This window comes from Scyliorhinus canicula, chromosome 5, assembly GCF_902713615.1.
Source record: "Scyliorhinus canicula chromosome 5, sScyCan1.1, whole genome shotgun sequence".
Lineage (NCBI taxonomy): Eukaryota > Metazoa > Chordata > Chondrichthyes > Carcharhiniformes > Scyliorhinidae > Scyliorhinus > Scyliorhinus canicula.
In genome coordinates this window covers 138,171,119-138,198,376 of record NC_052150.1, presented here as the reverse complement: position 1 = coordinate 138,198,376, position 27,258 = coordinate 138,171,119, and the positions used below count along the sequence as shown (strand labels likewise).

Here is a 27,258-nt window from a genome sequence, read left to right as displayed (position 1 = left end):
GGAAGATCCCAGAATGGAACCCTAGCTCAAATGAGTGTAACATTTACTTTTTTTTTATAATCGAGAAAATGTGGAGGAAGTTATAGGACCTTCAATTAGTTTAAACAACAAGAAAAAAAATATTTACTAAATATGAAAAGTTGGATTATTATACAATACTTCTTTATTCTCCCTTTATCTTAACAAATACACACATATTTTAAGATTAACACGGATTAGGAAGTAATTGTCTCACGAACACAACATCCCTTTAAACACACAAAATCGCTGTGGTCAACTGCACTCTGCATTCCGAACCTCAAAAGAATGCCCATGGATTTCTCCTCAGAAGCTGCCCCTTACAGAGGATTGTCACGTGAGAATTTCCAAACTCCACTTTAAAAAGAAACACGCTTTAAAACCTTTGTTAAAATAATGCTTTCAATTAGTTGTTTGTATTCCGAAATCCAGTCCAGGTTTCCAAATGACACTTTTAACAGCAAAGAGTCCACGATTTTACACCAACGCCTTTAGGATTTGTCTTGACTACTGCACAAGCTGTTCACAATTGCTTTAACTTTCGATTCCCAGACTCTTATTAAAATGGCATCAGACATCGGAGTTCTATCTGAAATCTACTGTCCCACTTTAAATCTGGTTACTACAATTGTCCGAACTCAATATATTGCTTAATCTTCCTTGAATTCTTCTGAACAATACCTTGGTCTCTGTTCTCGTAACTTCAGTCGTCTTGGATATTCGTTCTGTCCCAATTCCTTGGTAACCAGATTGTATCTCGTTTCTCAGGAAGCCTGCATCTTTGTAATTCCCATCGCCTCTCCAGCTTCTCCTGGCAAAGCTGAGAAAGATTCACTCCCCAAGTGTCCTGCCTCCAACTGCAATATATCCACCTCAACCGTAACCCTCTCTATGAACTGTAGAATCAGAATTGGAATTGAAACCAACCTCCACACATACAAACACATATGTCCAGCATGAATCAAACTAGATTTTACCTTTCCAGAAACATTCAATTAAACCCACTTAAAACTATTCCTTATTTCTAATGTTTACCGAGACAAATACAAATCCATTAAAACTACACTTGTTTACCCAACACAAATGAAAGGATTCCTAAGCTGTTCAACATTCTAAACATGTAAACTACATTTTTTAAACACCAGATTTTATCTTTAATTTGCTAGCCTACAGGTACTGTGCAGTTCACGATAACTGCATTCCTATTGGCCTCCTTTTGAGCCATTTTCAGGCTTTACACAAATTTCATGCAAATTTAAGTTACATTAACTTAAAATTAAGAGTACTTATTGCAGTTTTATCACAACAAAGTCCGACAACTTCTTACCTAACAGCAACGTGGGACAACTTTCAGAGACAGTGACTCAAGCAGCCCACCTCTCAGGGGGACTAAGGATGGGTAATAAATGCTAGCCTCACCAGCATATACCACATCCCAAGAATTTTCTTTCTCAAAACTACAATTGCTTCATGTATCAGATTTCCAACACTGATTACATTTCCATAAACGAAAGCAATTTCCAAAACTCTCGTGTCATTGAATACACAAACCAGTAAATCATTCACTCCAAAGTTTGTGAAGTAAATATATATCAGTCCTCATGAATCAATGGCACGATTACACTGTTGGATCATAACATTTAAGGGCCAAAACTACTGACTAATTGCAACCACAATGTCACAGCTAGAAATACAAAATGTGACACAATTGTAAAAGTTAATAGATTTGAGCGGGAACTAAGTGACTCACCCTGTGCAGCTGCACCTGTGGTCCCATACTGGCAATATGGATAAGCAACAGCACGTAGCTTGCACATCAGCATGCTGCTTCCACTTTTGCAGCCATAACATATCAAATAAAATCGGACACTGATTTTTCTCATGTTTAAATCAGAGTCTTTACAATCAATCTCTCCTAAAAGCAGCATGAGATTGGAATGATATCAGAATTCCATTTACGATGGAGCAAGAATGAGCTTTGAAATATCCAAACGCTGAACATTTCTCATTCCTCTAGAAAACAGGACACCAAGTTGAATTCCAGATTGTAATGTTATGTAAACAAATTGATCCTTTTCACAAGATGACCCCCTTCAGTGGGACAGCATGTTACCTCAGGAAAAGAGAACAGAAGCAACACAACCCACACTGTCAACCAACCTTGGAACAATACAGGTGGTACCCAGATGAGGTTTCAGGGAAAGACTATTTTGTCTATCAGATAAAGGAAGGATTGTTGCTTTAACTTATGTCAGTGGCAATCTTACAATGTTGCACCATACTGTGTCTGGGAAAAATGGAGTAATTCTCCACAATTTTCTCTGCACACTTTGCAGAGTTTGTAACTCTTGACAAACTAATTAACCATTTGTTTTTTTAAAAATAATTTTTATTTAAAAATTTCGTATATTTATATAACAACGAACTGCAATAAAATACCAACAATAACAATAATGATAACAGTCATAAACATTCGCCCATCCTCAATGAACAGCAAAACATATTAACAACAACTTAAATTAACACAATATTAAGTTAAATAACCATAGAAAAAAAAATAGAAACAATAAAGAACACCCCCCCCCCCCCCCCCCCGGTTGCTGCTGCTATTGACCAAGATACCTATCTTTGAGCCAGAAAGTCCTGAAAAGGCTGCCACCGTTTATAGAACCCTTGTACTGATCCTCTCAGGGCAAATTTGACCCTCTCCAATTTTATAAATCCCGCCATGTCACTGATCCAGGTCTCCACACTTGGGGGCCTCGCATCTTTCCACTGCATCAAGATCCTCCGCCAGGCTACGAGGGACGCAAAGGCCAGAACACCGGCCTCTTTCGCCTCCTGCACTCCCGGCTCCGCCGCAACTCCAAAAATCGCGAGTCCCCAACCTGGTTTGACCCTGGATCCAACCACCCTCGACACTGTCCCCGCCACCCCCTTCCAGAATTCTTCCAGTGCCGGGCATGCCCAGAACATGTGAGCATGATTCTCTGGACTCCCCGAACACCTGGTGCACCTGTCCTCACCCCCAAAGAACCTACTCATCCGAGTCACAGACATATGGGCCCGATGCAGCACCTTAAATTGGATGAGACTAAGCCTCGCACAGGAAGAGGAAGAGTTGACTCTCTCCAAGGCATCCGCCCAAGTCCCATCCTCTATCTGCTCCCCTAGTTCCCCCTCCCATTTAGCCTTCAGCTCCTCCACTGACGACTCCTCCACCTCCTGCATTACCGTATAAATGTCAGACACCTTCCCCTCTCCGACCCACACCCCCGAAAGCACTCTGTCCATCGCCCCCCGCGAGGGCAGCAAAGGAAATTCCTCCACCTGTCGCCTAGCAAACGCCTTTACCTGCAAGTATCTGAACATGTTCCCTTGGGGAGCCCAAATTTATCTTCCAGTTCCCCCAGGCCCGCAAACTTCCCGCCAATAAACAGGTCCCTCAATTTACTGATGCCCACCCTTTGCCACCCCCTAAATCCCCCATCAGTGTTCCCCGGGAAGAACCGATGATTTCCACCTAATGGAGCCTCCGTCGAGCCCCCTGTTTCCCCCCTGTGCCGTCTCCACTGTCCCCAGATTCTCAGGGTCGCCGCCACCACCGGGCTCGTGGTATACCTCTTAGGAGAGAGCGGCAACGGCGCCGTTACCAGGGTACCCAAGCTCGTACCTCTACAAGACGCCTTCTCCATTCTTTTCCACGCCCCCCCCCCCATTTATGCACCATTGACACATTGGCCGCCCAATAGTACCCCAAACGGTTGGGCAGCGCCAGCCCGCCTCTATCCCTCCCTCGCTCCAGGAAAACCCTCTTCACTCTCGGAGTCCCATGTGCCCACAAAAAGCTCAAAATACTACTAGTCACTCTCCTAAAGAAGGCCCTGGGGATGAAGATGGGCAGGCACTGAAAGAGGAACAAGAACATCGGAAGCACCGTCATTTTGATGGACTGCACCCTCCCCGCCAACGACAATGGCAGCATGTCCCACCTCTTGAACTCCTCCTCCATCTGATCCACAGGCCTGGTGAAATTATGCTTGTGAAGAGTCCCCCAGTCCCTGGCCACCTGCACCCCCAGGTACCTAAAACTCTCCCCAGCCCTCCTAAGCGGGAGCCTACCAATTCCCTCCTCCTGGTCGCCAGGGTGCACCACAAACACCTCACTCTTGCCTAGATTTAGTTTATGAAACTAATGAAAAGGTCCCAACTCAGCTAGCAGCTCCATCACCGCCGGCATCCCTCCCACCGGGTCCGCCACATACAGTAGCAGGTCATTGGCATACAACGACACACTATGTTCCTCCCCACCCCGCACCAAACCCCTCCACCTCCCTGAATCCCTGAACGCCATCGCCAACGGCTTGATTGCCAATGCAAACAACAAGGCGGACAGGGGGCAACCCTGCCTGGTCCCTCGGTAAAGCCGGAAGTACTCCTAAATCCTCCCATTCGTGGCCACACACGCCATCGGGGCCTCATATAGCAGCCTCACCCATCTAATAAACCCTTCACCAAATCCAAACCTCCCCAACACCTCCCATAAGTAACCCCACTCCACTCTATCGAAGGCCTTCTCCGCATCCAGCGCCACCACTATCTCAGCCTCCCCCTCAATCGCCGGCATCATGATGACATTCAACAACCTCCGCACATTCGTGTTCAGCTGCCTTCCCTTAACAAAACCTGTCTGGTCCTCGTGTACAACCCCTGGCACACAGTCCTCTATCCTGGTGGCCAGGATCTTTGCCAGCACCTTGGCATCCACATTAAGGAGAGATATGGGCCTGTATGAACCACACTGCTGAGGGTCCTTGTCCCTCTTTAAGATTAAAGAAATCAGCGCCCGCGACATCGTCGGGGGCAAAGTCCCCCCTTCCCACGCTTCATTAAGTGTCCGCACCAGCAAGGGGCCCACTAGGTCCACAAACGTTTTATAAAACTCCACCGGGAACCCATCCGGCCCCGGCGCCTTCCCTGACTGCATCTGCCCGATCCCCTTAACCAGCTCCTCCAGCTCAATCGGCGCCCCCAACCCCTCCACCTGCTCCTCCTGCACCTTCGGGAAAGATAGCCCGTCGAGAAACCGCTCCATTCCCCTCCTCTCCACCGTTGGCTCCGACCGGTACAGTTCCCCGTAAAAGTCCTTGAAGACCTCATTCACCTCTACCCCCTTCCGCACCACATTCCCACTCTTATCTCTCACTCCAGCAATTTCCCTAGCCGCATCCCGCTTGCGGAGCTGATGAGCCAGCTTCCTATTCGCCTTTTCATCATGTTCATTCACTGCCTCTTGTGCCTTCCTCCACTGTGCCTCCGCCTTTCTAGTGGTCAGCAAATCAAATTTAGCCTGTAGGCTGCGCCTCTCCCCCAACAATCCCTCCTCTGGTGCCTCCGCGTACCTCCTATCTACCTCCAGCATCTTCCCCACCAGTCTACCTCTCTCACTCCTTTCCGTGTGTGCCCGGATGGATATCAGCTCTCCACGAATCACTGCCTTCAAGGCTTCCCAGACCATCCCCACCCGGACCTCCCCCGTATCATTCACCTCGAGGTACCCCTCAATACTTGCCCGGACCCTCCTGCACACCTCCTCCTCCGCCAACAACCCCACGTCCAACCGCCACAACAGGCGCTGGTCCCGCACCTCCCCCATCTCCAACTCCATCCAATGCGGAGCGTGGTCGGAGATTGCAATGGCCGAATATTCGGCCTCCTCCACTCTCGGAATCAGTCCCCTACTCACCACGAAGAAGTCTCTCCGAGAATAAACCCTATGTACATGGGAGAAGAAAGAGTACTCCCGTGCCCTCGGCCTCACAAGCCTCCATGGGTCCACCCCTCCCATCTGGTCCATAAACCCCCTCAGTACCTTGGCCGCCGCCGGCCTCCTACCCGTCCTTGAACTGGACCGATCCAGTGAAGGATCCAACACCGTATTGAAGTCTCCCCCCATAATCAGATCTCCCGCCTATAGATCCGGGACACGTCCCAGCATACACCTCATGAAGCCCGCATCATCCCAATTTGGGGCATACACACTAGCAAGTACCACCTTCTCTCCCTGTAGCCTGCCCCTTACCATAACAAACCTACCCCCCTTATCCGCCACCACCTCAGATGCCTCAAATGACACATTTTTCCCCACCAGAATTGCCACTCCCCGGTTCTTCACATCCAACCCGGAGTGGAAAACCTGCCCCACCCACCCCTTCCTCAGGCGGACCTGGTCCGCCACCTTCAGGTGGGTCTCCTGAAGCATTGCCACTAATTAACCATTTGTAAGCACAGAGGCCATTTAGCACAGGTAACTTCCTACTTTACAACCTAATATTCAGTTAACCAACCAGTTGCGATATTGAAGATAATGTCTTAATGACAATTTATGGACATTATTGTGCGTTTCCTCAACAACTATGGACATGCTTCTCCGAAAAGATTTCTAAGTATGGTAATGAGCGGGAACTACCGAGGTGGGGGGGGGGGGGGGGGGGGGGGGGGGGGGCGCACAGTTGCTTCACAGCATTGCTCCAGTTTCCTCCCACAGTCTAAAGATGTGCAGGTTAGGTGGATTGGCCATGATAAATTGCCCTTAGTGTCCAAAAAGGTTGGGCGAGGTTACTGGGATGGGGTGGAGGTGTGGGCTGAGATAGGGTGCTCTTTCCAAGGGCCGGTGCAGACACGATGGGCTGAATGGCCCCCTTCTGCATTGTAAATTCTATGATTCCCGGCGTTCAGCCCAGTGAGGCCGGCTTCTCGCCGCAAATGAAGGCTGATTCGCCAGCACCGCGCTTGCCAGCCCCTGCTAACAAGGTCGAGCAGCACTTACTCAGCCAATTCCAGTCAGCTTGCAACAATGGCACCGAGGAGACCAGCCTCAAGATTCAGTTATGCAGACCTGGGGAAGCTCCTAGACACAGTGAAGGCCAGCAGAGATGTCCTGTTCCCCTGAAGGTCCCAGAAGATGAGCCACAGGCGAGCCAGTGCTCCTGTGGTGAGGTGACTTCCAGTGCCGAAGAAAGTTTAACGACCTACACGGGGCAGCACGAAGGAGTAGACACCTCCCCCGAGACATTTCTGCCCCCACGCAAGCATCCACCCCCAACCCTCCATGCAACCCCAAACCCTCCCTTCACACCCCAACCTTTCCTTCACATCCCCCCCCCTCTCACCACTGTAAACTACGCATGTGGCTAACGATGCTCTCTGCTGTGTCGCCTCAGGAAATGTTCGCCCGTAATCGTCAGTAGAGGGTCCAGACTGGTGGTGGGGTGCCAGACTTAAGAATCCTCACTTCCTTCGAAGAGCGGGCCCTGGAGGTGACTTGGGTGGCCGAGGACAGGGCAATCACTGACTGCGGAGGCTGACGGTGGTCGCAGAGCAGAGGAACCAACGGGCTCCACCCGGAGGACCTGTCAAGTGCGAGTTATTATTGCCTTACTGACCCATTCCTCCCACTGAGGGATGTCCATTCTCCCGCAGGTCCTCCAGCCAACGGCGGGGCCCATCCCAGGTGGCCCCTCTCCAGCCTTCCAGACCATCTTGGAGGTGAGCCCGAGGAAGACAAGATCGAGGCATCTCATCTGTCATCCCCCCTCTCCACCAGCGTAGATACACCCACCTTGGCGATAAATGTTAAGTGGTCAGGCTTCTGGGGCACAGATTGGTGAGCACCACACAGCAGCTGATGCACATCAGGTGGAGGCAGGAACCTGCAGGCGAGACAGTGGGTGGAGGTCCCAGTCAGATGCTGAGCTGACGAAGAGGTAATCTCGGAGCTGATGGAGACGATAGGGAGCGATCAGGACATTCAGAGGGAGATATCAGCGACACTCCAGCAGATTGATAGCCCATTGGAGGAGTCCCGGAGGCTGCAGGCACAGGAGATGTTGCTGGCAATGCATGGCACCGATGCCAACGCTGCTAGAGCAGCAACCGCAGTGGAGGGTCTGGTGTACAATGTCAACACCATTTGTGAAGATGTCCAAGGCATCGCGCAGTCAGTGACAACCATGGCAGAGGGTCTCAGTAGAATGTCCGACTCGCTGGGGAATGTGATCTGGTATCAGGCTGACCTTGATGAGGTTCTGCGGGACATGTCCAGCTCTCAGATGGGAATGGTCGAGGTGCTGCGGAGCTTGTTCTAGTCATAGGTGCGAATTGCCGAGTCACTGCAGAGCATGACCCAGTCACAGAGAAGCATCACCGAGGTCGTCGACACAATGGTGCTGGCATCGGGGAGCTGCCAGGGCTGGCAGAGCCAGATGATGCTGAGGCAACCAGGGCTCAAACCAGTTGCCTCTCCGTCCCAAGCTGAGCTCCGCAGCCCTATGGGCACCAAGCGAGAGGAGGGAGCGGTGGGTGAAAGGCCGGACCTGTCGCATGGAGTGGTGACGGGGCCACCAGCTCTCGCTGGTTCCACCTCTCTGATGAGGCCGCGTCCCGCAGCCAGCACATGGGGCACGGATGTGCATGTGCCGCCAAATACGGCTTGGTCCTCCGGCCCCACAGGACACCTGCCAGGGGTATCAAAGGCCACGGGAGGAGATAAGCAGCTGGTAAGCACCTCAACCTCAGATGTGCATCCTGGGGATACACCTAGAAGTAGTGGTAGAGCTACGAAGGTAAAGCACATGGAGGATCACTGAGAAGGCACCATCGTGAGAGTGGGGAATTGTAAAACACAATTAACACTCTTAACCAGAAGCAGTATGACATCTCTGTCACTTTCATCTGCAATGCAGTCCGACCTATGAACCGTTGGCCCATCTTTCCCAGCATCCCCCCCATCACTCACACATCCTCTGGCCATGGACATGTCCCCGGAGCTGTGCCCCATCCCCTGGGTGTTCGAATGTTGGCTGCTGCGTGTGTGGTGTTGCCTCCCGCAGCCTTCAAGCACAGTGTCTATGCATCAAGGTGTGATTGGGATGCTGGGCAACAGCTACCACATGCTACATGGCCCGCTCACCCACGGGGATCCACTTGGGTTGTGTGAAGTGCTCACTTAAGCACGGTTACCAATTCCCTATCAGCTATAGCCTTCAGTAGCACGACCAGAGGCCTCGGCAGTTGGTGGGGGTTGTGGGTTGGAGCAGACAGACAGGGGCTGGGGTTGCTCCCGGAACAGGTACACTCGATCCAGGGGTTGGCATGCTGGTGCCATTAGCAGTTGCCCCCCAGTGCCCCCACCCTCCCAAGACCCCTTCCGCTTGCGGCCCATCCCTCCAGACTGTGTCCCTCCCCAGCTAACCGAGGGTCTCCAACCCCCACCGAGCACTGGGCGGCAAGCCCAGCGCCCCCGGGTTCTTTGTCTGTGAGCAAAGATGGCTATTCACCTCCTCAGCTCCCCATAGAAGCCCCTCCTGAATGTTCACGTTTTTCAACAGGAGTACTAATTGGCGCCAGCGTGAGCACTTGCTGGTGAGGCCGATGAATGATGGGAGGCCATTGGATATGGGGTGGCTCCTGTTAAATGTATGGAAACAAAGCTTAAATTGATGATAGTTGGCTTCTTTCCACACTACGGCGAGATCCTGATTTCTCCTACGTGAGGCGGTCAGTGGCATCACAAACTGGCGCAGTTCTCGCTTTCGGCCTCTCCTACTATTCATCGGCCTCGTTTCGCTTGAACAAGAGCACAACGAGGCCAGATAATCACGCCATTTCAGTTAATTCAAGAGCTACCATACAGGGTATAATTCTTATGGAGACTAAACAAGGTGGTTAGCACTTTTGCTTCACAGCGGCAGGACCCGGGTTCGATACCCGGTGTGGGTCGCTGTCTATGCAGAGTCACAGAATCATAGAATCCCTACAGTGCAGAAGGAGCCCATTGAGTCCGCACTGACAGTTTGGACCACCCAACACGGATCCAATCCCCACCCTATCACTGTAACTCCACCTAACCTCTGGACACATAGGGGAAATTTAGCATGGCCAAGCCACCTAACCTGCACGTCTTTGGACTGTGGGAGGAAACCGGAGAACCCTGAGGAAACCCACGCACACACAGGGAGAACGTGTAGACTCCGCACAGATAGTGACCCAACAGGGAATCGAACCTGGGACCCTGGCGCTGTGAAGCCACAGTGCTAATAACTTGTGCTACCGTGCTGTCCCATTGTGGTCTCTGGAGCACCTGATGCGACTCCCTACCCCCCCCCCCCCCCCCGCCACAGCTGCAACTCACTACAGGCGGGTCGCCGGGTCCCCCCAGATCTCCCCAAAACACCCACACAGGGCACCCCCGGCCTGATCGCCACCACGTGAAAAATGCCAGTGTGGCACCTTGGCAGTGCCAACCTGGTATCCCTGCAGTGCCAGCTGGCACCCAGGTGGCACTGCCAGGGTGTCCTGGTAGGACCACAATGCCAGGTTACCATCCTGCCCAAAGGGCATGCACCTGGGTTCTCCGATCCCTTGGGAGACCCCCATGAGTGTCGTTTCTCTGGTTCCCATTTGTAGAGACCAGTACTGAGCGGCGCTCGCCTGAGGTGTCCGAGGTGAAGGAGATAGATCCCAATGCTTTGGCTGCCTCTGGAAGCTGCATATTAGAGTGAAGCTAGCTGTCACACTCTAATTTGCATATTTGCCAAATAGTAATTGCGCCCACAATGGGCGAGATTAACATTGCAACGTCTTGCGAGGTCGTGTTAGATCTCGTGAAGCGTTGCAAGCAGGGTAGATCCCGGCTGCAGGGTCTCCCGGCTTCTCTCGCCCATGTTGTGCCACGGCACGCTGCTTTTCAGGTGCAGCATCGCTGTTTGGTTGCACCCGTAATCATAATACTCCCAACTTCCACTCCATCTCCCTTAATGACACTAACTCGGGCTGTGCTCTATATGTTGGCAGCAGTGCCGTACCCAGATAGCTCTCTTTCATACATATATTACAGAGCATTACAGGTGAGCCAAATGCTAGCTTCCTCGGAGTGCAAAGTGTAGTTATCCAGTTGGGTTTTTGGATAATAACCAAATGCAGGAACTCTGGAATATGTTCACTGCTCTCTACCTCATGATTACAAGGCATTAGGGCAGCACGGTGGCGCAGTGGGTTAGCATTGCTGCCTCACGGCGCCGAGGTCCCAGGTTCGATCCCAGCTCTGGGTCACTGTCCGTGTGGAGTTTGCATATTCTCCCCGTGTCTGCGTAGGTTTTGCCCCCACAACCCAAAACTGTGCAGGGTAGGTGGATTGACCGCGCTAAATTGTCCCTTAATTGGAAAAAATGAATTGGGTACTCTAAATATTAAAAAAAGATTTAAAATTTAAAAAAAAAAAATGATTACAAGACATTAACTAATATATTTTACCATCACTTGGCAAAGATCAATTTTAAAGAATTCATTTTTACGGGTTACGGGCTTCGCTGGCTAGGGCAACATTTGTTATCCACCTAAAATTGCCCTTGAGAAGGTGGTGAGCTGTGTTCTTGAACCACTGCAGTCCACGTGGTGTAGGTACACATGTGTGTAGGTACACACATGGTGCAGGACATCCCTGGGCAGCTTTCCACATTGCGGGGTAGATGCAAGTGTTGTAGCTGTATTGTAACAGCTTTTCTGGGGTTGCGGCAAGTTCTGGAGCAAGTGTTCAGTACTATTGCTGAAATATTGTCAGGGTGCCTCGCCTTTGCAGTATCCAGTGCCTTCAGCCATTTCTTGGTACCACGTGGGGTGAATTGAACTAATGGAAGAGAAGAGCTATCAAACCTAGTGCTTAGTTCGACAGTGGACAGCACAGACCGGTAACTAATCTATCAATGGAGCTTTTATAAAAAAGGATTAAGCTCTGCTCTAAAGGTGTTTCAACTTTGTTTCATATGGCTTTATAGCGTCTTAACTTCCACGGCACCTTTTCATCAAAAATAGCACTGAACATTCAAAGAAATAACCAACATGCCCTGGGTTATGAATAAGGCAAAACAACAGCTGTGGCCTCCACTGGAAGATGCAAGAGATGTTATGCTCAATTGTAAAACCACTCATAGTCAAACAAACTGCCGTTTGGCGCTTATGGAATTCTAGCCTTACAGACGTTCGGTAATTCAACAAGTATAGGAAGTGCAGAAAATTAAGGGAAGAGGGTTGGGTTAGCCACAAAAGTTAAGTAGTCCTCTGAATACCACAGCAATAACCTTAATGGACAGTGATGCATACACCTGAATTCACAATATCCACTTCATAGAATCATAGAATTTACAGTGCAGGAGGCCATTCGGCCCATCGAGTCTGCACCTGCCCGTGCCTAAAGCCACGCCTTCACCCCCCCATCCCCATCACAAAATTACCCCACCTAACCTTTTTGACACGAAGGGGCAATTTAGCATGGCCAATCCACCTAACCCGCACATCTTTGGACTGTGGGAGGAAACCGGAACACCCGGCGGAAACCCACGCAGACACGGGGAGATAATGCAAACTCCAAACAGAGTCGCCCGAGGCTGGAATTCAACCCGGGACCCTGGAACTGCGAGGCAGCAGTGCTAACCACTGTACTGCCATGCTGCTCCACTTCTAGGGATAAAGCCTCCATGCTGGACAACAAACTCTCAAAATTAATCATATGTGTAGGGATATTGTAAGTGCATTCAAGAGACATATTCTCTTCAGTATGTCTTGATAATGTTTTTTGAGACACCAAACACGTAGCATTCCTAATGCATTTAAAATATCACTACATATCGTGACCCGAGGAATTTTTACATGCAGGGTAGCATGGTGGTTAGCATAAATGCTTCACAGCTCCAGGGTCCCAGGTTCGATTCCCGGCTGGGTACACTGTCTGTGTGGAGTCTGCACGTCCTCCCCCTGTGTGCGTGGGTTTCCTCCGGGTGCTCCGGTTTCCTCCCACAGTCCAAAGATGTGCGGGTTAGGTGGATTGGCCATGCTAAATTGCCCGTAGTGTCCTAATAAAAGTAAGGTTAAGAGGGGGGTTGTTGGGTTACGGGTATAGGGTGGATACGTGGGTTTGAGTAGGGTGATCATGGCTCGGCACAACATTGAGGGCCGAAGGGCCTGTACTGTGCTGTACTGTTCTATGTTCTATAAGCTTACTGAGGAGCAACTCGGTATTCTGCAACAGGTTTGATGCTTCTAGATACCTTATCATGTGACTACACAGTTAATTTACCTTGTTGGCAGTCATTTCCAGAAACCCTTTCAGTTTGTTCTTGGGCCCCCGGGTTCACACTGGTGCTTCCTTGCAGGTTGACATCTTTCACGAGGAGAGCGCCTTTATTTACAGAATTAACACGAGTTGGAATTGGGACAAATGTAGGATCTAGGTCCATTATCAACTTATTAAGCTGCTCAATTGACTGATCAATGTCCAAAGTTGGGGAAATAGACAAATCTTGCTTTTTGTCTCCCAAGCCTGTATTTTCAGCAGCCTGATCAACCTCAGAAGGTTTCAGACCTTGATTTTCATGTTCAAACAAGGCTTCCGGGGTTTGGTGGTCTGGTAATTTATGGTCTCCTGATAACGTATTAAGCCCCCTCTGCACAGCATCCCTACTGCTTGACCCTCTTGCGGGGGTATCAGGAAGCTTGGGCACTGCTTGTGTTCTGCTCTGATCTTCTCCAGTTCCCACCACTGCAAACCTCAAGTCATTTTCTGCTGGATAGGTGTATTGTTGAGCAGCAACCATTTGCTGTTGCCGCACCCAGGTTTGAGTTGAATAATTGCTCTGGTCATAAACCTGTGGCTGTGCTGACAATGAAGGGTTTCTCGGTCGTTGAAAGGTGTTCTTCCCCTCAGTAACTCCAACAAATGTTCTGTCATACACGGTTTCTGTGCCTATTCCAAGGTCAGGTGCAACAGCATTATGCAAATCATCTCCGGTGTTGCTTCCAAAACCATCTGAGAGCAACGAATTCTGACTGCTCTTGTGAAAACTGAAGTTTCCCAGATTATTTGATGGTTGGCCTTCTGAAGAGGAAAGCGTCCCGATGCTGTCCACACTATGCAGATCATGATTTGGCATTTCATCATCTAAAATATCAGTCTCCCTGTCCTTTGCTTTCAGGTCACCATTCACATGAACCTGCACTGGTACAATGTGACGTACTCCACTGTATTTTACTCTGGTCTCAGTCATATCCTTCAGCTGTACAGAATTCTCCAGCCCAAATCCACTTAAAAGCCTGTCCAACTCCGCTTTCTCTTGCAGGCTTAGGCCTCGCTTAACACCGGGTGGCAAGTGCTCCTCTGTCCGGTCTGTTCTTATGGAGGCTGTGGAGTTTCCAGAGTCACTGCTGACTGACAGAGTATGGTCAATTTGGTCAGGTCCTGTAGTAGGGTGAGCACCACCAATAGGAATGTTGCCCTCAGAGGAACTTTTCTTTCGTACCTTGGCATACAGACTTCCATCAATCGGTCCTTGCGTGTGTGGCACTGTGATAAGAAAGATGAAAAAAAGAGACTTATTAACCAAACGTAAATCCAGTAAACCACCAGTTATCAAAGATACTAGAAATAGCTTTGAATTTTTGCTCCAACATTAGCTTAACCTCAGTGGAAGCAAATATACACTTTAATTTTTAATGCTGTACAAAGATTGTGTTATCAAGAATATTTTCTTTAGTTCCCAGTCTTATTTTACATCTATCAATAATGTTCACTAACCAACTCTAAGTACTCAACAGGGCCACTATACAAAAGAAAGACACATATGTCGAAGGTTCCTTTTGTGAGGTTAAGTACACAAGCTTGGGGCATTACTCAGAGCTACAACCTTCAATTTGTTTCATACTAAAAATATTTTTACGAGGAGTGAGTTTCACATTTTAAACTAGCATTCCTTATCAAAATATAAGTTGAAACTTGTTTTATCATTAGAAATTTTCCACTCAGCACCTTCCAGGTGGTATTCATCAATAGAAAAGGTTGGATTCACTTTGTAAAAAGTACCTAGAACCAAATAGGTCCTGTAAGCAACAAACTGCAACAAATACCTTCACTAGTGTAACTAACCATAATTTATTTGGGACTTCCTTGTTAGTAGTGAGTTATTCAGTCAACCTTATGACTATAGATAGTGATCAGGTTTTACTGCTGGCTCTTTGAAATCTTGTATAAAGATGCAATCAAAGTGACAAGAAACTAATTTTTTTCTTGCCCTCAAGGCATCATCGTTAAGGAATTACAACAGACAAAATGACAGTACATACTTTTGCTGGAGGGCATTATTATTGTGTTACGTTATGGCATTGCACAAAGAGTACAGCATTTTCCTGATCTAATGAGAGATCTCAATATTTCCAAATAACCAAATGGCATTTTAGTTTCTATTTCTTTACCTGCATCAGGTAGTCCTTTATAATTCCAGACAATCTGTAATATTTATGCACTACATATCTGCTAACAGATTTACAGTAATGGGCAGGAGGTGTAGAGGAGATGTGAGGGAAAGCTTTTTTGCCCAGAGGGTGGAATCTGGAACTCACTGCCTGAAAGGGTGGAGGAGGTGGGAACCCTCACAATATCTAAGAAGTATTTAGATGAGCACTTAAAATGCCACTGCATACAAGGCTATGGGCCAAGTGCTGGAAAATAGGATTAGAATAGTTCGATGCTTGATGGATGGTGTGGATGAATGGGTCGAAGGGCCTCTGACTGTGCTGTAAAGCTCTATCACTATAATTCAGCTCACTCTGATAAAGCCAGAAGGGCACATGTTCCAATGACTTATGCCTTTGTGGTTTGACTCGTAATCTCAATATATTCTTTAGCTGTGAATGTAGTAGGATGAGATGTTCCCTGTTCTTGGCTACATTGTGAGTACTTGGTACTTAAAGAACAATACACAGGCAAGATGCAAGGTCTGATCCCTGCTACGCGTTAGAAATATGTTGATGACTAGATTCAACTGTGATATCCTCCACAAAGTCTGCTGACATTCAATATCCAAGCTTCTGCAAGAATAATCACTTGAGTGGAGTCTTTAAGGGCTGCCTGCAAACTGCACAACATGTATTAGAACCAATAAACAGGGAGAAAATTGAAGTAAAGAAACGCAATCGAAATAGAGTTAGTCTATCATAAACTGCAAGAAGAAAAATCAAAGCTTATTTCTTTAAGAACATAGTTTCCTATTCACTATTGCCACGCAATGCAAGATATTAAGCACCAAGGGCTGTGAGGATAGTGTGGATTGCAAACATCACCTGCTACCTGTCCCCTAGATGGCATTATTCCGCAGTTAATAAACGTATTTCATTTACAAATACTGTAATTATTTAGCCGCATACAAATAATTTTCACCTGCTCCTGAGTTCATAACAATTAACACAATCCTGTGGAAATTGGTTTTCCATCTCGGGAATATGGCACATTTTCTTCAATGCAGCAGTGATAAGCTTTATAGTGATACAACATTCTTCAATTTGTCTCATTTCATCGCACAGCACTCCCTCACTTGGGAGCCAAAAGCTTTCATTCCACATTGGCAAATAACACAGAACTTTTGGAACAATTTTATTGTCTTTTATGCTTACAGGTGATATTCAGGTAGTATTCACAGTTTGGAAAATACTGCCGTACACATTCAAACACTCTTAAGGATAAACACAGAGACAAATCAATTCTCTCCAAATGTGCATTTTCACAATTCTGCATGCATATAATGAAATTACACATTAACCAAGTTCAAAAATCTCCATGTTTTGAAAACCAGAACATGTCCATCAGATTCAATTAGAAAAATTGAACTCAACATCATAAAAACATTAGACTGAAACATATTATGAAAAATTAAACATCTGTTCTGTTCCTGTTATACAGTGCTCCCATTTTCTTTAATCCTTTACTGTCTTGGATGTCCTGCCACAAAACCCACGTAGAAGTAAACTAGATAAAGGTATTTCAAGCTGATAACACATCCTACAGCTATCCTTCTGACACTCATTCAACACCAGTAAAAAATAGGGGCACATTGATTCCAGCTAGGTAAACACATCTGGGCTTCGACCACATGCTATCCCGACTCGCAATCAGCACAAAACTCACAGCAAGAATAAAAAAACGATCCGGTAAGTTGGTGTGCAGTTCAGAAAAAAGCAGCTAAACCAAACGTTTTGAAGACCCATTGCACAGTGAGGCAACTCTGGGCTTGTTCAGTACTACATTCCTTTTCGCAAGAAAGTGTTTTTAAAAAAAAACTTTGCCTTGTCCTATTCTCATTCTTTAACTTCCCTACCCCCAAACACACAAGCTTTAATCGTCATTACGTATGTTAATACAAGCACTTTACCTCTCTCACTGTGTTTCATTACTGCACGTATTCAAAGTTCCTCTAAAGACTGCAGTTTCAGGAACAATCACTGTCTTCCAGGCTTATGGTGCAACACCAGCATTGAAATGGAGCCCTTATTTTTCATTACACTGTGTGTGCGTTTCCTCCCACTGAAGGTGACTGCTCTTATAAGATATGCATGAGATTTTACACTGGCCAAATATGGCAATGGAAAATGTAAACAAGGGGGCGGGATTTCATGTGTGTGTTCAAGCTGCAAACACCAATGGAATGAACTTACTGATTGAAATCATACTACATATAATTTGGTAACTGTGTTGAAGGCATTCATTTTGTTAACTCAGTCCAGCTGTTTAGTTAGAATTTTCAAGAGCCTTGAACAGGCAGGTTGGACATAATAAGGATAATAACCCTAACATTATGCACAGATTAAAAGGGGGGAATGCTGAATGTGGTCATGTGCATTCCCAATCTCCATTATTTTATGACAGGCGCCGGAATGTGGCGACTTGGGGCTTTTCACAGCAACTTCATTGATGCCTACTTGTAGTAAATCATAAGACCATAAGATATCGGAGCAGAATTAAGCCCTTTGGTCTATCAAGTCTGCTCCGCCAATTGATCATGTTTCTCATCTGCATTCTCCTGCCTTCTCCCCATAACCCCTGATCCCCTTATTAATCAAGAGCCTCTCTTTCTCTTTGTAAAGACACTCTGACTTGGCCTCCACAGCCTTCTGCGGCAACGAGTTTCACAGATTCACCACCTTGGAGCTAAAAAAAATCCTCCTCATCTCAGCTTTAAACGATCGTCCCTTCAGTCTGAGGCTGTGCCCTCGGGTTCTAGTTTCTCTACTATTGAAACATTTTCTCCATGTCCACTCCACCATTAAAAGAAAATGGGGAGTGCCTCCACTAAAATAGCAGAAGCGGATCTCAGTAATGGCCCAAATCTTCCAGTCTCCGGATAGTTAGAGATGGGATGCAAGTTGGGAGATGTGCTTCAGGACTTCATGGAAGCTCTCTTGCGCACACATGCTTGGAAATTGTTCAGAAGCGTAAATTTTTGCTGGGCTCCTTTCTGCCCTCTGCTAAAGACTCTGACCCTCAAACATAGGCCAGATATGCATAACTTAACCTCCATGCTTACTCTGGAAACATTCCACAGTTTAGTACATGATCTAACTCAGTGGTTAGGTAGTGCAACTCAACTAAACACCGTAACCAAACACCACTATGGAAACCTGAGCAGGCCCTGGCAAACAGGGAATCCATGATTTCAAGGATGTGAGCTGTAGCTTGTGAGATGCTGAACAAGTCCTCGCTCAAGCCCTGGAATGGTCCTGAGGTGTAGAAGTTCAGGGCTGCAGAGGCCTTCACGACCACTGGGAGCTCAGTTTCATGTCAATGGTAACCCCAAGGATGTTGAACGTGGGGATTCAGCGACAGTAATTACACTGAATATAATGGAGCAATGGTAGATTCTCTCTTGTTGAAGATGGTCATTGCCTGGCACTTGCGTGGCGCAAATGTTATTTGCAACTTGTTAATTTCAGCCTGGGTATTGTCCAGGTCTTTCTGCATTTGAACATGGGCTGCATCAGTGTCTGAGAAGTCGCGAATGGTGCTAACATTGTGCAGTCATCAGCAGACATTCCCAATTCTGACCTGATGATGGAAGGACACTGATGAAGCAGCTGAAGATGGTTGGGCCTAGGACACTACCCTAAGGAACTCCTGGAGTGATGACCTGGAACTGAGATGATTAACTTCCAAACACCACAAACATCTTTCTTTGTGCCAGGTATGGCTCAAACCAGAGAGGGAGATTCTGGAGGTTTCAGTAACAGGTGGCTTTAGGAAGGGGCAAAGACTGATGTTATTATGGAGGAAGCTGACAAGGGTAACAAATGACTCCCTTTGGCCTTGTACCATCAATCTTGATGTCATTTGATCTCTCCTGTCCTCCAGCCCATCAAAGATCTATCTTTTTGGTATTTTTCTCACCCAACCTCTTATCATCGAGCTGCAGTATGCAGACGACACTTGTGTGTGTGTGTGTGCACTCAGACGCCGAGCTACAAACCATTGTCTACTCATTCAACAAGGCATATGAGACAATGGGCCTCAGGCTAAACAGCCGGAAAGCAAAGGTTCTCTACCAAGTTGCTCCTGCCGCACAAAACTACCCCCTGACCATCAAGATCCACGCTGAGCCCCTGGACAATGCGGCTTATTTCCCACACCTCAGGAGCATCCTCTGGGCATGAGCAGACATCTCAATAAAAGCCAGCATTAACTCCAATGCGCTAGTGCAGTCTCCGGACGCCTGAGGAACAGAGTGTTTGAGGACCGAGACCTTAAATCCAGCACAAACTCATGGTCTATAGAGAAGCCATAGTCCCCGGCCTCCTGTATGCATCAGAAACATGAACAACGTACAGCAGACATCACAAATCCCTGGAGATATATCACCAACACTGCCTTCAAAAAATCCTGCAAATCCACTGACAGGATAGGCATACCAATGTGAGCATCCTCTCCCAGGCCAATATCCCCAGTATCGAGGCACTGGTAACGTTCAACTAACTGCAATGGGCAGGCCACATTGTCTGCATGGCCAACATAAGGCTCCCAAAACAAGTGTTCTACTCCGAGCTCCGCAATGGCAAGCAATCACGAGGAGGACAGAGGAAATGCTACAAGGGCACTCTGAAAGCATTGGTAAGTAAATGCAACATCCCCATTGACACCTGGGAATCGCTTGCCTTAGAATGCACAAACTGGAGAAAAAGCATCTGCAAAGATGTCAATCACCTCAAACGTCACAGGGTGGAACACGCAGAGGCCAAGTGTAAACAGCGGAAAGAGAGCACAGAATCCAGCGCGTCCCACACACCCACCTCATCAAACACCACCTGCTAAACCTCAGACAGAGTATGGAGATCCAAGATTGGACTATTCAGTCACCACAGAACCCACTTCCCCAGAGTGGGAGCAAGTCATCCTCGACTCTGAGGGACTGCCCATGAAGACTAGCTTAGTCTTACACGCAAAAACCTCATTTGAGATAAAAAAAAAACAAAGAACAAAGAAAACTACAGCACTGGAACAAGCCCTTCAGCCCTCCAAGCCTGTGCCGACCATGCTGCCTGTCTAAACTAAAATCTTCGACACTTCCGGGTCCGTATCCCTCTATTCCCATCCTATTCATGTATTTGTCAAGACAGCCCTTAAACATCTCTCGTCCCTGTTTCCAACACCTCCTCCGGCAGCGAGTTCCAGGCACCCACTACCCTCTGTGTAAAGAACTTGCCTCGTACATCTCCTCTAAACCTTTCCCCTCGCACCGTTAACCTATGCTCCCTAGTAATTGACCCCTCTACCCTGGGAAAAAGTCTCTGACTATCCACTCTGTCTATGCCCCTCATAATGTTGTAGACCTCTATCAGGTCTCCCCTCAACCTCCGTTGTTCCAGTGAGAACAAATGGAGTTTATTCAACCTCTCTTCATGGCTAATGCCCTCCATACTAGGCAACATCCTTGTAAATCTCTTCTGCAACCTCTCCAAAGCCTCCACATCCTTCTGGTAGTGTGGTGACCAGAATTGAATACTATACTCCAAATGTGGCCTAACTAAGGTTCTATAAAGCTGCAACATGACTTGCCAATTTTTATACTCAATGCCCCGGCCAATAAAGGCAAGCATGCCATAAACCCTCTTCACTACGTTCTCCACCTGTGTTGCCACTTTCAGTGACCTGTGGACCTGTACACCTAGATCTCTCTGACTGTCAATACTCTTGTGGGTTCTACCATTCACTGTATATTCCCTACCTGCATTAGACCTTCCAAAATGCATTACCTCACATTTTTCCTGATTAAACTCTATCTGCCATCTCTCTGCCCAAATCACCAAACGATCTAAATCCTGCTGCATCCTCTGACAGTCATCATCGCTATCCTCAATTCCACCAACCTTTCTGTCGTCTGCAAACTTACTAATCAGACCAGTTACATTTTCCTCCAAATCATTTATATTTACTATGAACAGCAAAGGTCCCAGCACTGATCCCTGCGGAACACCACGAGTCACAGCCCCCCAATCAGAAAAGCACCCTTCCATAAACAGATAAATAGAACAATTGACCAATTCTACCACACACTAGATTTAGATTTATTGTCACGTGTAGAGGTACAGTGAAAAGTATTGTTCTGCGTACTGTCCAGGCAGATCATTCCATACAAGAAAAATATAGGAAAATGATAAATACATAGACATAGGGTGCAGCATATGGAGTGCTACAACATTAGAGAAGATGTGTCAAGAGTTCAGTTCAGTCCATAAGAAGAAGATTCAGGAGTCTGGTAACAATGGGGAAGAAGCTGTTTTTGAATCTGTTGGTGCATGTTCTCAGGCTTTTGTATTTTCTGCCCGATGGAAGAGATTGGAAGAGAGAATAACCCGGGTGGGAGGGGTCTTTGATTATGTTGCCCGCTTTCCCAATCTACACCAGCGGGAGGTGTAGATTGAGTCAACGGATGGGAGGCGGATTCATGTGATGGACTGGGCTGTGTTCACGACTCTCTAAAGTTTCTTACAGTCTTGGGCCAATACCAGGCTATGATGCAGCCACATAGGATGCTTTCTATAGTGCATCTGTAAAAATTGGTAAGAGTGAATATGGACATGCTGAATTTCCATAGTTTCCTGAGAAAGGAAAGGCACTATTGTGTTTTTTTGGTCGTAGCATCGACATGGATGGACAGGACAGATTGCTGGTGATGTTTACATCGAGGAATGTGAAGCAGTCAACCATCTCCACCTCAGCACCACTGATCCAGACAGGGACATGTACGACACTTTGCTTCCTGAAGTCAATGACCAGCTCCTTAGTTTTCCTGATGCTGAGGGAGAGATTGTTGTTGTTGCACCATTTCACTAGGTTCTCGACTTCCCTCCTATACTCTGACTCATTGTTGTTTCAGATCCAACCCACTACGGTCGTGTCATCAGCAAACTTGCAGATGGAGTTGGAGTTGTGTGAGTGTGTATCGGGAGAATATGCAGTCTTGCAGGGCACCGGTATTGAGGACGATTGTGGAGCAGATATTGTTTATACTTACTGATTTTAGTCTATGGTCAGGAAGTCGAGGATCCAGCGAGGATAGCAAATGTGGTCCCTTTGTTCAAGAAGGGGAGTAGAGATAACCCCGGTAACTATAGGCCGGTGAGCCTAACGTCTGTGGTGGGTAAAGTCTTGGAGAGGATTATAAAAGATACGATTTATAATCATCTAGATAGGAATAATATGATTAGGGACAGTCAGCATGGTTTTGTGAAGGGTAGGTCATGCCTCACAAACCTTATCGAGTTCTTTGAGAAGGTGACTGAACAGGTAGACGAGGGTAGAGCAGTTGATGTGGTGTATATGGATTTCAGTAAAGCGTTTGATAAGGTTCCCCACGGTCGTCTATTGCAGAAAATACGGAGGCTGGGGATTGAGGGTGATTTAGAGATGTGGATCAGAAATTGGCTAGTTGAAAGAAGACAGAGAGTGGTAGTTGATGGGAAATGTTCAGAATGGAGTTCAGTTACGAGTGGCGTACCACAAGGATCTGTTCTGGGGCCGTTGCTGTTTGTCATTTTTATAAATGACCTAGAGGAGGGCGCAGAAGGATGGGTTAGTAAATTTGCAGACGACACTAAAGTCGGTGAAGTTGTAGACAGTGCGGAAGGATGTTGCAGGTTACAGAGGGACATAGATAAGCTGCAGAGCTGGGCTGAGAGGTGGCAAATGGAGTTTAATGTGGAGAAGTGTGAGGTGATTCACTTTGGAAAGAATAACAGAAATGTGGAATATTTGGCTAATGGTAAAATTCTTGGTAGTGTGGATGAGCAGAGGGATCTCGGTGTCCATGTACATAGATCCCTGAAAGTTGCCACCCAGGTTGATAGGGTTGTGAAGAAGGCCTATGGTGTGTTGGCCTTTATTGGTAGAGGGATTGAGTTCCGGAGGCATGAGGTCATGTTGCAGTTGTACAAAACTCTAGTACGGCCGCATTTGGAGTATTGCGTACAGTTCTGGTCGCCTCATTATAGGAAGGACGTGGAAGCTTTGGAACGGGTGCAGAGGAGATTTACCAGGATGTTGCCTGGTATGGAGGGAAAATCTTATGAGGAAAGGCTGATGGGCTTGAGGTTGTTTTCGTTAGAGAGAAGAAGGTTAAGAGGTGACTTAATAGAGGCATACAAAATGATCAGAGGGTTAGATAGGGTGGACAGCGAGAGCCTTCTCCCGCGGATGGAGGTGGCTAGCACGAGGGGACATAGCCTTAAATTGAGGGGTAATAGATATAGGACAGAGGTCAGAGGTGGGTTTTTTACGCAAAGAGTGGTGAGGCCGTGGAATGCCCTACCTGCAACAGTAGTGAACACGCCAACATTGAGGGCATTTAAAAATTTATTGGATAAGCATATGGATGATAAGGGCATAGTGTAGGTTAGATGGCCTTTAGATTTTTTTTCCATGTCGGTGCAACATCGAGGGCCGAAGGGCCTGTACTGCGCTGTATCGTTCTATGTTCTATGTTCTAGTTGCAGAGTGAGGAGCCAAGTCCTTGGTTTTGGAGTTTTGATATGCGCTTAGTTGGGATTATGGTGTTGAAGGTGAAGCTGTAGTCAATGAATCTGACATAGGAGTCCTTGTTGTTGAGATGCTCCAGGGATGAGTGTTGAGCCAGGGAGATAGCGTCTGCTGTCGACCATTTGTGCGGTATACGAATTGCAGTGGATCAAGGCAGTCTGGGGGATGGATCGGTAGGCGCATTGATGTTTGTGTGGCAGTGGTCAAGGATGTTTGGGCCCCTGGTGGGGCAGAAGATGTGTTGGTGGAATTTTGGCAGGACACACTTGAGGTTGGCCTGGTTGAAGTCCACGGCCACAATGAACAGGCTTATGGGTATTCTGTTTCACTGTTGTTTATAGCGGTGTACAATTCACCAAGAGAGAATTAATGCAAGAATACTTCATGCACAACAAAGTGACAAAATTCCACATTCTTATTTATTTATACCACTGATATATGTATATTTTACATCACTAAATTTACATCTACAGTGGTAGAAAATGAGTTAAGTTCTTAATAAATCACTGCATTATTTTGTAGATTAGTGTCATTGGAGTGCCCCTTTAAGAAAGGTTTTTGTTTCATGACATGGCTTCGGTGATGTCATTGGGGGGTTGGAGTTGGGCTGTGGCTGTGAGGTTTTTGGTTTCACTTTTGATTGCTGTGGACTACAGACAGGAGAAATAAGTTATTTGGCCTGTCTTTCTCTATTTTCATTTTAAAAATTGATTCAGAAGTAAACAGATTATAGCTACATGCTTTGGTAACTTAAAATATATAGTTTGCTTTCTGAATGGGTTTAAAACTGCTGGTGAGATGGGGTCAGAATCTTAGGGAAAGCCAGTCTTATTCAAGTGAGATTGCAGAGTGCTGGGCCACACCCTTGAAAAGGGTTTTATGGTTTATGGGATTTTATTTTTGAATTAGAACAGTTAAGGGGGAATTCATTAAGTGTTACACATAGATTGCTGCAGCTGGGTGGTGTCTTTAGGTTTGTAATTAATAACAGCTCTTGCTGTGTGTTTATATATAGATGTTAACTACAATCTTAGAACAAACCTTGTTTCTGATTAAAAGCGCCTAAGAAGTCTGGTGAATCACACCTCAAATGAAGGCTCTTGTGCTCAGCCCTGCCAAATTCAACATAAAGTTATAGGTCAGCTGAACTCCATAATACACTTTGGAGTTTCTAAGCCCTGGCTCATAACATTAGTCACTTCTGCAACCATTAATAGTTGTGAATTTGCAGCCATTTCTCATTCTTCTGGTCACTTACTTGTGCTGCTGAATTACATTAAAAACTTCCAAAAATATAATGGTCAAACAATGCCACTGTGGCTATTCTGACATCCTTTTCCCTCTACTGGGTCTGAAATACAGGTCTATGCTGGCAGCGGCCACATCAAACGGTGTCTGAGCAAGGTACCCGTGGCGAGGAAGACCTTATTTTATTGCATCTTTCTGGGGTCAACAACTATGCTCATTTGGCAGCAGTTGAGTACTTTGGTTATGTTATGATGCAATGTCATCACGACCAAGCTTGTTGCTATTGTATCTATGTATGTAATCACTGAAATATCTCCGACCAGTTGACTGCCTGGAAGACTGGCTGCATATTTCAGAAGTACCAATTAGAAAACATTTCACTGTTCTTCCCTGAATCATTTTGCACTTATTCCAGTGATGAAAGCATTTTCATAAAAACAAATCTGTGTGCCTTCTAACTGCATTGTGTCTTTGTTCCTGCACGTGGTGCCGATAATGGTGTCCCCTTTCAATCCTACCCTCCAGCTTCTCCTCAGTTGCAAGGTCAACTAGATTATGTGTTTTTAGCTCGAGTCTTCGGGGACTAATATTGCACTTCATTGTCTTTGATTGCAGGCCTTCTCCTTTAGAGGAGAGTATGCATACCATTAGTAAGGTATGTTTTCTGGCACCTGGGCTGCATTCCACACAGGTGAAACAAATAAGCATATCCTACAAACTTTTCATTCCTTCCCTATATGTCAGCCTGCAAATAAAGGGATGCCTGCGAGGGAAGACAAGATTTTGTGGTATTTCACACACATTTGTGGGAAGTAACACATAATGTTTAAAACATGGAGGTCAAGGTGGGTGGAAGTCTGACATGACGAAAGCTCAAAGGTATAATTTCCTCTTATCTCGAGAGTTCATTGAATGTCTTCTTCCACTCAGGAATTTTGCACTGGTTGGCATAAAGCCAAAAAGTCCCATTTAAACTGCAGGAGTCGCTTCACTGCTGGAGAAGCCTTGTCCCCACACACAGGCATGCCAAATAAAGGGCCCAAAGACACTGGGAGCCCACTGACAATCTTAAACTGCACTGGTCCCAAAAAATAGGATGGGACCGTGGCAGGTTTATATTGGCAGGCAGAAGTACACTTGAAATGTATGTCAACAGTAAAATGGCTAACAGAGAAAAAAAAGCTCATTCTCCAGATCTACCACTTTCACTTCAACTGGTGCCAATCCAAGCTCAACATTTGAACTTAATGTCATTTTTAAACCTGCCTCCACCCTCTCCTATTTAGGTTCAATTGAATCCTGATCATTTGTTTTTAAAAGACACAGGTTGTAGGTTAACAGTATTGTTGCTGTTGCACAATGGCTGGCACATTTGCCAACTTAACAGTGACTACACTCCACACAGTAATTCATTCCAAGAAGTTCTTGGGAGACATTTTCATAACATGACAAGATGATTTATAAATACATGCATTTCAGTACTTCCCGTCATTGAATTAACTTCTCTGTATAAATTTATTTTCGCAACTTAGTCAACATTTATTTAAAATTTTACACTGGTTATATTCATTCCCACAGTGGAGGGATGCATAGAAGGGATAAATATTCAACATATATAAGATTTCTAACACATGCATAGCAGGATCACAAAACATGCGTTAGTGGACACTTGGTTGGAATTTTCAGTATTGCCAAGGAGGGGAAGAAGGGAACAGAAGCAAGTGGTGCTGCCGATCCTACCCTGATCCCTAATCTCTCCGGCAGATAGGGTGGACAACCGTTCATTGCTTGGAGATGGGAATGAAGCAGGAGGCCTTCCATCAGCTGGAATGGTCCAACAGCATGGTACCATTTTTAAAGGCAGTGTGCACCAGAACCCTGCTTCAAGCCTCTTTTCACACCAGCCTTAACCAGCTGATTCACGACCTCCAATCAGCAGTGCAACCTTGCCATTGAAAGAGGGCCGAGAGGACACAGAGACAGGGGTGGTGAAGGTCGAGTCAGTAAGGCAGAGGGAAGATCCTGTGTGATCCGACGGCTCAGTAACGACTCCCCACATGTTATCCTCCAGGTTAACTGGCAAAGCAGGA

General features: G+C 46.6%; 1 protein-coding gene across 7 annotated transcripts in view; it reads right to left on the bottom strand.

The window, feature by feature from the left end:
- Positions 1 to 27,258, bottom strand: part of LOC119966295 (tensin-3-like) — a 533,488-nt gene that overhangs the window by 93,301 nt on the left and 412,929 nt on the right. For all 7 annotated transcript variants that reach the window (XM_038797763.1, XM_038797764.1, XM_038797766.1 and 4 more), the window contains one exon: positions 13,151 to 14,413. In XM_038797763.1, the coding sequence (XP_038653691.1) occupies positions 13,151 to 14,413 (1,263 nt within the window). The remainder of the gene's footprint in view (positions 1 to 13,150; positions 14,414 to 27,258) is intronic.